The sequence below is a fragment of the Chiloscyllium punctatum genome, chromosome 49, assembly GCF_047496795.1.
Source record: "Chiloscyllium punctatum isolate Juve2018m chromosome 49, sChiPun1.3, whole genome shotgun sequence".
NCBI lineage: Eukaryota > Metazoa > Chordata > Chondrichthyes > Orectolobiformes > Hemiscylliidae > Chiloscyllium > Chiloscyllium punctatum.
In genome coordinates, this window is record NC_092787.1 from 28,944,595 (window position 1) to 28,957,941 (window position 13,347).

Here is a 13,347-nt window from a genome sequence, read left to right on the forward strand (position 1 = left end):
CTACAATATCCAATTATTGTGGCACTTTTAACCTGGGAGATTAGCTTAATTCTCAGAAAGGGTTTATAATGACTAGTTGAATTGATTAAGCTACTCAATGGCAATTCGCCATTAACTAAAACCAGCTTAACCTTACCGGAGGGCCTGCTTCACCAGGGGGACCGGGGTCACCAGGGAAACCAACTGGTCCCTACGGAAAAGGAGAGAACAAGCAAAATATTAGTGACAGCAGATCCAAGTGCAGAGAAAGAGAGGAGAGAGCCTGCAGCAGGTGAAGTGTCAGAGGGAGTCTGCATTTGGAAAACACCCCCTTGCTTGTGATGGGGAGACAGCAGTTTGACAATCACAGGTCATCGTCAGTCAGAGGTAGGCAACAAGGAGCACAGCAGTTCCAAAGGGCCTCAGTAAGAGCGCAGATACAGTCTCCCTGTCTGAGAAAGGGTCTACTCTCCTGAGAGGGTCACTAGGTTGATACTGGGGATGGCAGGACTGTCCTTGGAGGAGAAATTAGTTTGACTGGACCTGCATTCACTACAGTTTAGAAGGATGAGAGAGGATCTGACTGAAACATATAAAACTCCAACAGGGCTAGATGTGGGAAGGAGGTTATTTCTGGTTAGGGGATCTGGAATCAGGGAACACAGTCGAAGGATATAGGGTAGACCATTCAGGATTGGGATGAGCAAACACTTCTTCACTCAGAACAAAGAACAATACAGCACAGGACAGGCCCTTCAGCCCTCCAAGCCTGTGCTGACACATTTTCCCCTATATACTAAAACTGTCTCCCCTTACATGATCCGTATCCCTCTGTTCCCTTCCTATTCCTGTATTTGTCCAGTGTTTTGTGAATGCTGCTATTGTGTCTGATTCCACCACCTCCTCTGGCAACGTATTCCAGGCACTCACCACCCTTTGTATGAAAAATGTGCCTGGCATCTCTCTTTTGAACATCCTCCTCTCCCACGCCTTGAATCTGTGTCTTGGATGGGGCAGAATTTGTAAGGACCATTCAGGAGGGTTTCTTGACACAGTACGTGAACAGTCCAACCAGGAAAGTGAGCCCGGCCAGGTGAATGAAGTTTCAGTGGGGGAGTAGTGACCATAACACGGTGAGTTTTAAGATATTTAAGGATCAGGCTAACAGCAGTCCTCAGGTGAAGGTGTTAAATTTGGGGAAGGCTAGCTACAACACTATTAGGCAGGAACTGGAGAATGCTGATTGGAGGTGGCTGTTTGAGGGACATGTGGAAGTATTTTAAACAGCATTTGATAGAAGGTCAGGAGGAATACCTTCCTGCGAGAGAGAAGGATAGGTACGGCAAGTTCCGTCAACCTTGGATGACCAGGGCTGCTATAACCTTGGTCAGAAAGAACACGGAAATATGTGTAAGGTTGAGGAGGATGGGAACTGAGAAAACCCTTTCAGTTTATAAGGAAAGTAGGAAAGAGCTTAAACAAGCAATTAGAGCAGCTGTAAGACCATAAGGCATAGGAGCAGAAATTAGGCCATTCCGCCCATCGAATCTGCTCCACCATTCAATCATGGCTGACAGGTTCCTCAACCCCAATCTCCCGCTTTGGATTAAGGAGAATCCAAAGGCTTTTTAGACATATATAGAAAGCAAGAGGGTAGTCTGGGAAAGGATTGGCCCTCTCAAGGACAAGGAAGGGAATGTATGTGCGCAGCCAGAAGAGGGAGGGGACGTTCTGGATGCAGGTTTGCTCGCTGAGCTGGAGGGTTCGGTTTCATCACCATACTAGGTAACATCATTAGTGAGTCTCCGGATGAAGCATGGTGGTATGGACCTCTTTCTATTTATGTGTTTAGGTTTCCTTGGGTTGGTGATGTCATTTCTGGTGGTGATGTCATTTCCTGATCTTTCTCTCAGGGGGTGGTAGATGGAGTCTAACTCAATGTGTTTGTTGATAGAGTTCTGGTTGGAATGCCATGCTTTGAGCAATTCTTGTGTGTGTCTCTGTTTGGCTTGTCCTAGGATGGATGTGTTGTCCCAGTCGAAGTGGTGTCCTTCCTCATTTGTATTTAAGAATACTAGTGAGAGAGGGTCTTAAACAAATACTTTGTGCCAGTATTCACCTAAGGGAAGGAATCGGTGGAGGATGATCTCAGAGGAGGGAGTGCTGAGTTTCTAACCAACAGGTGTTGTGCGTCTTAAAATGTATTAAAGTAGATAAGTCCTCGGGTCTCATCCAAGAATATTGACAGAAGCAAGAGAACAAATTGCTGGAGTATTGACAATCATCTTTGTATGCCCTTTGGCCACAGGGGAGGCCCCAGAGGACTGGAGAATAGCCAAAGTTGTCTCTTTGTTTAAGAAGGGGTAGCAGGGAGAATCCTGGAAATGTTCTTATTAGGAATAGACAGCATGGCTCTGTACAGGGGATGTACTGCCTCACGAACTAGATTGAGTTTTTTGAGGAGGTGACAAAGATGATTGATGAGGGAAAAGAGGTTGATGTCTACATGGACTTCAGTCAAACCTTTGACAAAGCCCCTCATGGCAGACTGGTCAAAAAGGTGAAGTCACGTGGTATCAGGGGTGAGCTGGCAAGATAGATCCAGAACTGGCTGAGTCATACAGAGAGTAGCGGGGAAAGGATGCTTTTCCGAATGGAGGATTGTGACTAGTGATGTTCCATAGGGATCAGTGCTGGAACATTTGTTGGTCGTGGTCTCCATAATGATTTGGAGGAAAATGTAGCTGGTCTAATTAGTAAGTTTGCGGACGATACAAAGATTGGTGGAGTTGTGGATAGTGAGGAGGATTGTCAGAGGATACAGCAGGATAGAGATCAGTTGGAGACATGGGCAGAAGAATGGCAGATGGAGTTTAACCCAGACAAATGTGAGGTGATGCGTTTTGGAAGGTCAAGTACAGGTGGAAATTATACTGTGAATGGCAGAACACTTAGGAGTATTGATATGCAGAGGGATCTGGGTGTGCAGGCCCACAGATCACTGAAGGTGGCAGTACATGTAGATAAGGGAGTGAAAAAGGCTGGTGGCACATTTATCCTCATTGAGTTATGCTGCAGCTTTATAGAACTTCAGTTCGGCCACACTGGGAATGTTGCATAAAGTGGTTATCGCACCACAAGAAGCATGGAGGTCAAGTCACTGAGTATATTCGCAAAAAAGATAGATACAGTTTTTAGATCTTAAAAACATCAAGGGGTATGGTGGGGGGAAAAGTGGGGATTGGGGATTTGAGGTGGAGGATTAGCCATGATCATTTTGAACAGTAGAGCAGGTCTGAACTGCTGTTCCTAGATTCAATGTTTTTATGAGACTGGATCTCACCACAGAGGGCAGAGGGTGTGGGAAAGCAGAGACAGAATGAGCTCTCCTGCTAAATTTGCAGCAAACAAAAGGAAGTGCTGTGATTCATTGTTTGAAGGAGAAATCTGGTTGCGGGGCTGACATTAAGATTTAGAAACATAGAAGATAGGAGCAGAAGGAGGCCACTCGGCCCTTCGAGCCTGCTCCACTATTCATCACGATCATGGCCGACCATCCAACCCAACAGCCTAATCCTGCTTTCTCCCCATAACCTTTGACCCCATTTGCCTCAAGGGGGATATCTAGATGCCTCTAGAATACATTCAATGCTTTGGCATTAACTACTTCCTGTGGAAGGACATTCTGGCTATTGAGGGAGTGTAGTGTAGGTTCACGAGGTCAATTCCTGGAATGGCCTTACACTGAAAGACTGGAGCGACTGGCTTGTATACCCTTGAGTTTACCCTTGAGTATACCTAGAAGACTGAGAGGGGATCTGATTGAGACATATAAGATTATTAAAGGGGCAGTACAGAGATATCTGGGTGTTCTTGTACACCAGTCAATGAAGATAAGCAGGCAGGTAAGCAGGCAGGTACAGCAGGTAGTGAAGAAGGCTAAAAGCATGCTGGCCTTCATAACCAGAGGGATTGAGTATAGAAGCAAAGAGGTTCTTCTGCAGCTATACAGGGCCCTGGTGAGACCACACCTAGAGTACTGTGTGCAGTTTTGGTCTCCAAATTTGAGGAAAGACATTCTGGCTATTGAGGGAGTGCAGCGAGGTCAATTCCTGGAATGGCGGGATTGCCTTACACTGAAAGACTGGAGCGACTGGGCTTGTATACCCTTGAGTTTAGAAGACTGAAAGGGGATCTGATTGAGACATATAAGATTATTAAAGGATTGGACACTCTGGAGGCAGGAGTCATGTTTCCGCTGATGGGTGAGTGCCGAACCAGAGGACACAGTTTAAAAATACGGGGTAGACCATTTAGGACAGAGATGAGGAGAAACTTCTTCACCCAGAGAGTGGTGGCTGTGTGGAATGCTCTGCCCCAGAGAGCAGTGGAGGCCCAGTCACTGGATTCATTTAAGAAAGAGTTGGATAGAGCTCTCAAGGATAATGGAATCACGGGTTATGGAGATAAGGCAGGAACAGGATACTGATTAAGGATGATCAGCCATGATCATATTGAATGGTGGTGCAGGCTCGAAGGGCAGAATGGCCTACTTCTGCACCTATTGTCTATTGTCTATTATAATGAATTCCCCGTGCTCCCCACTCTCTGGGTGAAGAAACGTACAGTTCACCATCTCTCAAGGTCAGTTGCAATCAAAAACCTCAGAGACCATTAGAGGTTTGATAAGGAACATGTGATTTTACAAGTTAACAACAAAAGATGAGGAGACTTTGCTGAAGTAATTCAGAGAGTTGCTCACTGTAGTGCAGGAGAAATTTTACATTTAAACTGTCAAAAGACTAGTGATAAAGCAGTGTCTTTAGGAGATAGAGGCAGAGAGATGTGTGGATGTAAATTGGTTCAGGAAGAGAAAGTGGTTAATATTACTGAGAGCACATTCTGTTGATTGGAGAGTCAGACTGGAATATGTCATGTGCTCTCCTCAGAATAGATAATAGCAGCCTTGCATCTCTCGTTGTATATAAATGGCCTAGACTTGGAGAGAGGGGGTAAAACTGCAAACTTTATAAATCATACAGAAACATTGCAATTTAGTGACAACAGAAAAATTCTGGCAATACAGTATTCAGTAAATCGGGCTGCATCAATGCCAACAGGAATGCAGGTAACGCTCCAGCTTTGTTCTGAAAGGTCACCAGACTGAAACATCAATTCCAATTCGAGCTTCACTGACACTGTCTGATGTGGCGAATGCTTCCAGCAATTTCTCTTTTAATTTCAGAGTTCCAGCACTTGCAATATTCTGTTTTTTGTTCACAATGTAGTGACTGCAAGTAGGATGGTTACAGACACCAGGACATCCTGGGCAAACACACAGCAGGCAACTTGATTGGCACTGTCACCAGAATGGAACAAGGTTGAGGGGCTGGAAGAACAGAGGTAGCTGGGGGTCCATTTTCCCGAATCTTTGAAGGGAGCACAAATTGACCGAGTGAGCAACTGTACACACCATTGATCTGTAAGTCAGGGAGTTAAATGTGAAAAGAAGGGATCATGTTAAGCCTTTACTCAGTTGTTAGAGTCAAGCTGAATACTGTCTCATGTTTTCAGCAGCACAGTTGAAGGAAGATGCGATTCGGGGGCAGAAGAGACTTACTGAATGGTATGAGCTTTGAGGAATCTTCGCAAAGAGGGAGACCTGAGAAGCTTGACTTGTTTTCCTTACAGCAGGGAGGGTTAAGGGGAGATTTAATCAAGGCATATGGGAGAGCTAATTGAAATGAGGAGGGATTTATATAAAGCAAATAAGGAGTAACTATTTCCTCTGGTCAATGAATTGGTAAAGAGAGTTTGTAAAATTAAGAACACTGGCAGAAAAAATCACTAGCGCCTGAACAAGGAGAGATGAAGCTTGTCACAGCTAGAATTCTTGACCTGAAAGGATTGTGAGAAGCGGGATTAAAATCCAATCAGATGTAATCCACCTGAAGGAAACAAATGTGTGAATTTTTCAGGGACAGCTAGATTGTGAAATGACATTTGATATCGCCTTTAAAAAGCCAAACAGCATAAGAAGCAGAATGATACATATGCACAGAGCTAGAGTCTTAGTGAACAACTTTACAGAGGCAGAGGAAAGGTACACATTTTTAAAGTCATTGGGTCTGCAAACTGAAGTGGCAGTTGGACTGATTTAACAAACCAAGTGAGTTGCTTTACAAGTTGAAATTCAAATGTTGCATATAGTTGAGCCGTGCCGTACCACTGTTGTTCTTTGGAAGCAAAACGAAGTGGAAGTTGGACAGTGTATAGAATTTTTGATTTAAGAAAAATCTACCTGGCAATCGCTGTTTTGTTGGCTGTTAAAAAGCTGTCAAGTACCAAGAGTGAAAAGCATCCAGAGCCTGCAGACCCACGGCATCCTCTCTCTCTTTCTGTGCCAGGAAAATTACAGCAAAGCCAAGAAAGCTTAAAAAGAACAAACTCTTACAAGAAGCAATCCATGATCACCTGATCACCCATCCAATCCAAGGACGACCTAACCATTTAGACGACAGTGTCCTACGTTTGCAAAACTCAAAAGGACTGTGAGCGAAAAAGAAGCTTACACCTTGTGGTCTGGACTTTGGATTGGGAGAATTCCTGTCTGTATTCTTTATTGGTCACAGTATCTGTGTTAAAATGTTTGCCTTTCGTCTGTCTTCATTGTGATTGAGCGTGTGTATGTATGTTTAGGGTTTTGAAAGGGTAGATTGCATCAAATAACAAATCCATTCTTTTCTGCTTTTGTTAAGTGTGTTACAATGAAAAGGATGATTTTTACTGTGGAAATCAGAGATAACGTTTCAGGTCATGTGAGGAAGGGTCACTTGACCCCAAAACCTTAACCCTGATTTCTCTCCACAGATGCTGCCAGACCTGCTGAGCTTTCCCAGCCATTTTTAAAAATTTTTCTTTCTGATTTACAGCATCCGCAGTTCTTTTGGTTTTTACGATTTATTGTTACTGCAGTAACCTGGTGTGAATGGTTTGTGTCCTGAGTAGTGGTTAGTCATGAGTTAGTGTCCTGAGTTAGTGGTTAGTCATGAGTTAGTGTCCTGAGTTAGTGGTTAGTAGTGGTTAGTCATGTAAATGGGTCATCCTGGTGATCTCATTGGGGCATTGATACAAAATTCATGATGGAATGTGGAACAATTGGCCATGATGATTGACACATTCTACCCAGTTACTGGATTAGTGGTGCTGGAAGAGCACAGCAGTTCAGGCAGCATCCAACGAGCAGCGAAATCGACGTTTCGGGCAAAAGCCCTTCATCAGGAACGTCGATTTCGCTGCTCGTTGGATGCTGCCTGAACTGCTGTGCTCTTCCAGCACCACTAATCCAGTACTTGCTTTCCAGCATGTGCCGTCATTGTTTTTACCACATTCTACCCAGTGACAGCAGGCAGCTGACTGGGAGCGATTGGTTGGAATATACTCACGGGACTTCCTTTTGGACCATCGTCCCCAGGAGGACCTTTCGGACCTGGAGGTCCAGCAGCACCTGATGGTCCAGATTCACCTTTCTCACCCCGTTCTCCTTTAGGACCCTGCAGAGCACCAAAAAAAAAACAAACTCTTCACTTGGAAAGAATAAGACAAAGTGTGAGCTGTGTGCCTTTGTCAAGATTAGCTTTTTTTTTTAGCTTAATTACAGTGTGGAAACAGGCCCTTCGGCCCAACAAGTCCACACCGCCCCGCTGAAGCGCAACCCACCCATACCCCTTCATCTACCCCTACCTAACACTACGGGCAATTTAGCATGGCCAATTCACCTGACCTGCACATCTTTGGATTGTGGGAGGAAACCGGAGCACCCAGAGGAAACCCACGCAGACACGGGGAGAACGTGCAAACTCCACACAGTCGGTCGCCTGAGGCAGGAATTGAACCCGGGTCTCTGGCGCTGTGAGGCAGCAGTGCTAACCACTGTGCCACCGTGCCGCCAACTGACGAATCCACCCAAAGAAAGGAACCAGGAACAGGAGTAGCCTGTTCTGGCCACTGTGCCTGCTGTGCTAATGAATAAGGTCATAGCTGATCTGATTACACCACGCTTGTGCTTAGTCCCTGTAACCTGGCACCCCATTGTTTATCAAGAATCTATTCAAAATATTAAAAAATATTCAAAGTCTTGGTTTCCAATGTCTTTTGAGGAAGAGAGTTTCAAAGACTCATGACCTTCCGAGAGAGCAGAATCCAATCTGATTAACTGGGTAGCTGCTTATTTCCCTTCTGCATTCTCCCAGGTGGGAAGCAGCCTCTCCACATCTACCTCATCAAGACCCCTCAAGGTCCGATAAATTTCAATGAGATCACGAGACCACAAGTTGTGGGTGCAGACACAGGCCATTCAGCCCATCAAATCTGCTCATGAGGTCATGGCCGATCTGATAGTCATGAATTCCACTTTCCTGCTTTTTCCCCACAACCCTTGGTTTCATGACTGATTAAAAATCGATTTATTTCAACCTTGAATGCACTGAATGACCCAGCCTCTACAGCTCTCTGTGACTCAAGTCGCCTTTCATTTCCCTGACCTTTAGTGGATACAGGCCTAGCTTGTCTCATCTTTCCTTAGAAGGTGATCCTTCCGTCCCAAATATCAATCTGGGAAACCTCCAAACTACCTTCCACTGAACTGACACCCTTCCTTCAGGAAGGAGACCAATACAGTTCACAGTACTCCAGACGTGCTCTCACCAGCGCCCGATATAACTGCAGCATAACCTCTGCACTTTCTATTCAATTCCCCTTCTAACAAATGATAACACTCTCATAATTTTCTTGATTACTTCCCGCACCTGCAGACTAACCTTTTGTAATTCATGCTCTAAGATATCTTTGTGTCATAGAACTCTGCATTTATTTAAAGCTGAGATAACATCCTTATTAGATTAGATTAGATTAGATTAGATTACTTACAGTGTGGAAACAGGCCCTTCGGCCCAACAAGTCCACACCGCCTCGCCAAAGCGCAACCCACCCATACCCCTACATCTACCCCTTAACTAACACTATGGGCAATTTAGCATGGCCAATTCACCTGACCTGCACATCTTTGGACTGTGGGAGGAAACTGGAGCACCCGGAGGAAACCCACGCAGACACGGGGAAAACGTGCAAACTCCACCCAGTCAGTCGCCTGAGGCGGGAATTGAACCCGGGTCTCTGGCGCTGTGAGGCAGCCGTGCTAACCACTGAGCCACTTGCTGCCAAATGGCCCATTTAACATTTCCCCGCATTAAACTCCATTTGCCCAATTTTTGTCTAGCCACATAATCTATTTTGTAAAGCATTGTAGATTCCGTATGTCCTTATTTTCCTATCCAGGCATCTGGCCTTGCCCTTTCCTCCTCATTCCAGTTTGAAAAGTATTCATTTCAATTCAGAGAATAAGAGCAAGATTGTGGAAGAAGGTGAGGTTTGCTAGGGAGGGAAGAGTCAGGAGATATATAGGAGGAGTCAGTTCTGTTATATAATCAATGAGACAGACAGAATCATTTTCAGACAGATACCAAACTCAAAGGACAACAAGCCAATTACTTACTGGCATTCCCAAATATCCTGGAGGTCCTGGTGCTCCCGCCTCTCCAGTGTCACCCTGGAGGAGAAACAGAGGGCCAGTGAAATATAAAAACCATCAAGACCACAACAGCTCATACCAGCCCAGAGTGTCGGGCCGAATGCTCACTGTGTTAGGTTCAGTTTAATTAAAGTAGCAACTGATCAGCAAAAACAGCACAAAGACAGGACACTCTCAGTCTGATATGGAGGCAGCCCCACACTGTCGGATGGTCAGTGCTGAGGGAGTGACGCACTGTCGGAGGGTCAGTGCTGAGGGAGTGCCGCACTGTCGGAGGGTCAGTGCTGAGGGAGTGCCGCACTGTCGGAGGGTCAGTGCTGAGGGAGTGCCGCACTGTCGGAGGGTCAGTGCTGAGGGAGTGCCGCACTGTCGGAGGGTCAGTGCTGAGGGAGTGCCGCACTGTCGGAGGGTCAGTGCTGAGGGAGTGCCGCACTGTCGGAGGGTCAGTGCTGAGGGAGTGCCGCACTGTGGGAGGGTCAGTGCTGATGGAGTGCCTCACTGTCGGAGGGTCAGTGCTGAGGGAGTGCCGCACTGTCGGAGGGTCAGTGCTGAGGGAGTGGGCACTGTCGGAGGGTCAGTGCTGAGGGAGTGGGCACTGTCGGAGGGTCAGTGCTGAGGGAGTGGGCACTGTCGGAGGGTCAGTGCTGAGGGAGTGGGCACTGTCGGAGGGTCAGTGCTGAGGGAGTGCCGCACTGTCGGAGGGTCAGTGCTGAGGGAGTGCCGCACTGTCGGAGGGTCAGTGCTGAGGGAGTGCCGCACTGTCGGAGGGTCAGTGCTGAGGGAGTGCCGCACTGTCGGAGGGTCAGTGCTGAGGGAGTGCCGCACTGTCGGAGGGTCAGTGCTGAGGGAGTGCCGCACTGTCGGAGGGTCAGTGCTGAGGGAGCGCTGCACTGTCGGAGGGTCAGTGCTGAGGGAGTGCTGCACTGTCGGAGGGTCAGTGCTGAGGGAGTGCCACACTGTTGGAGGGTCAGTGCTGAGGGAGTGCCGCACTGTTGGAGGGTCAGTGCTGAGGGAGTGCTGCACTGTCGGAGGGTCAGTGCTGAGGGAGTGCCGCACTGTTGGAGGGTCAGTGCTGAGGGAGCACTGCACTGTCGGAGGGTCAGTGTTGAGGGAGTGTTGCACTGTTGGAGGGTCAGTGCTGAGGGAGCGCCGCACTGTTGGAGGGTCAGTGCTGAGGGAGCGCCGCACTGTCGGAGGGTCAGTGCTGAGGGAGTGCCGCACTGTCGGAGGGTCAGTGCTGAGGGAGTGCTGCATTGTCGGAGGCTCAGTGCTGAGGGAGTGCCGCACTGTCAGAGGGTCAGTGCTGAGGGAGTGCCGCACTGTCAGAGGGTCAGTGCTGAGGGAGTGCCGCACTGTCAGAGGGTCAGTGCTGAGGGAGTGCCGCACTGTCATAGGGTCAGTGCTACTGATCCTAACTAATAAATGTTTGTAAGCAATGCCTATTGCAACACATCAGTGTGTTGTGATGAATTCAGATTCACTACTGATCAGTCACATTAAAGGGCCCTTCCTCCAGAACTCTGAGCCAATTGCTGTACATTGTTTCCTGTGAGAGCAGAAACAGATTGCAGGTAGTACCTTCTGGCCCACGGCGCCTGGGTTACCGATTCCTCCTGCAGGACCTTGGGGACCCTGTAATACAAACAATCCATTGGAGATTACATTACAACAGGGGTGGTGTTCTGAGCACAGGCTTCCTGCTGGGTCTCTCAAATTGATATTCTAAGCATACATTCCTTCAACAGCTGTGTCTGGGTCTATCTCTCGTCAGGCCAATGCAATGTCACCATTAGTTAATATAACGGCTGTGTAATAAACAGTAACATGTGTCATTTCCAGTCTCCCCCCCACTTCAAACACCATGTGCTTCCAGTCAGGACAATGTTTGTGAATCTGAATTCTTTGAATCTGTTGTTTTTGAGACTTGTACACAGTCATAAGAGTTTTTCCTTTTGTTGGCCTTACACTCAAGTTGTAACATTGAATAAACATGAGGTTCATGGAGAGGTGGGAGGCAGGCGCCACCCAGCTCTCTGCTTCTCTCAGCTGAGGGCCGACTGGGGAGCTCACTGGACAAGTAGTCCAGAGCCAGGCTTATGAGCTCGGGTCATGGGTTCAAATCCCACCACAGCAGTTGGTGAAATTGATCTTCAGTAAAAGTCTGGAATAAAAAAGAATTGATTTAATGGTGACCACTGTCAATTGTCATTAAGCTCCCCAGGTTCGCTAATAGGGATATCCTAACCCAGTCTGGCCTGCATGTGATTCTCGATCCATAGCAAAGTGGTTAACTCTTTACTGCCCTCTGAAATAATCGAGCAAGGAACTGAGTTCAACGGGTAATTAGAGACGGGCAACAATCACCGACCTCCCCAGTGATGGCTACATCTCTAAAATGATCAAATAAAGGCTCCTCTATATACTGTCCCCATCAAACACTCTCAGGACAGGGACAGCACTGGGTTAGATTCAGGTTAAAGCTCCCTCTACTCTGTTGAATATTAGAGAGTCTGTCCTTCTCCCAATCTCCTGCCTTATTTCCCATTTGCAACATTCAGTGATTTCTGTGACCTGGTCTCTCTGGGCTATCTGTGTTACCCATTGACAGAGATGCTGCCATGTTGTTTGAGCAAGAACGCAAGTTGACAAGGAGTGATGTATTTGACTGAGTGTGAACATTGGTGATTGCACCCAGATCTACAGACAATCAGCATGCAGCCAGACCACATTTGCTGTATGGGTAAATAGGTCACTGCAGTGTGGTGAGGAAGCAGACAAATACATGATGGAGACACGGTCAGGTGGCTCACATGATTGTATCAGTGCCCTTGGTGACTTTGAATCGTATTGGAATGGACACCAAAACTCAATGAAGTCAAACCTTGGAGCAAAGTCTCACTTTGTGATTTAACTCAAGTCATCCAACTGTAACATCAAAGGGGAAATTATAAATTGAGAAACATATTGTTTTCCTTTTAATGGGATTGCTATAACAGGCTGCAAAATGTACTCTCATTGGCCCTGGAGGACTCCACATTATCTGTGCTTTGATGTCCATCATTCCATCTTCAGCTTTTAGCTCCCTAGATTCTAAGCTCTGGAATTCCCTCCCTAATTCTCACCACTTCCCAATCCTCATTTAGGATACTCCTTAAAACGAAGCTCATTGATCAGGTTTGGGCTCACATGCCGCATAACTCTATTTTATGGTTGAATGCCAAATTCTGAGGTGGGTTTTGCCTTCTCTCTCATGAGCTGTGCCACATTTACCTCCATGGAAGGTTCTATATAAATGTACATTGATGTAAAATTGAGTGGATGAGCTGTCAAAACATTTAGCACAATATTGGGACTGCTGCAAAACAAAGGTTTTAGAATATCAGCAAGCATGTTTACTGTGAGACATTGCCCTACCCAGTTAGACAGCAGGGTGAATCATTCACAAGGATAAATACTTACATCTGCCCCTGGAGCACCAGATGGGCCGCGGGGTCCTGGGGGCCCAGGGGGACCCTGCGAATGGAAACATTGGATAATCAATTACATTCTCATCATCGCCACATTACCACACTCCAACATTCACAAAGGAACAAACCCACAGAGAAGGCACAAAGTTTGTGATGTAAGCACCACACACACGCTCACACCCACACACACCCACACTCACACCCACACACACTCACACCCACACACACCCACACTCACACCCACACACACTCACACCCACACACGCTCACACCCACACACACCCACACTCACACCCACACACGCTCACACCC

General features: G+C 46.9%; 1 protein-coding gene across 2 annotated transcripts in view; it reads right to left on the reverse strand.

Annotated features, from left to right (window-relative positions):
* Positions 1-13,347, reverse strand: part of col5a1 (procollagen, type V, alpha 1) — a 551,133-nt gene that overhangs the window by 44,413 nt on the left and 493,373 nt on the right. For both annotated transcript variants that reach the window (XM_072566092.1, XM_072566091.1), the window contains exons 48-52: positions 13,028-13,081; positions 11,147-11,200; positions 9,533-9,586; positions 7,425-7,532; positions 137-190 (exon numbers count right to left, since the gene is read on the reverse strand). In XM_072566092.1, the coding sequence (XP_072422193.1) occupies positions 137-190; positions 7,425-7,532; positions 9,533-9,586; positions 11,147-11,200; positions 13,028-13,081 (324 nt within the window). The remainder of the gene's footprint in view (positions 1-136; positions 191-7,424; positions 7,533-9,532; positions 9,587-11,146; positions 11,201-13,027; positions 13,082-13,347) is intronic.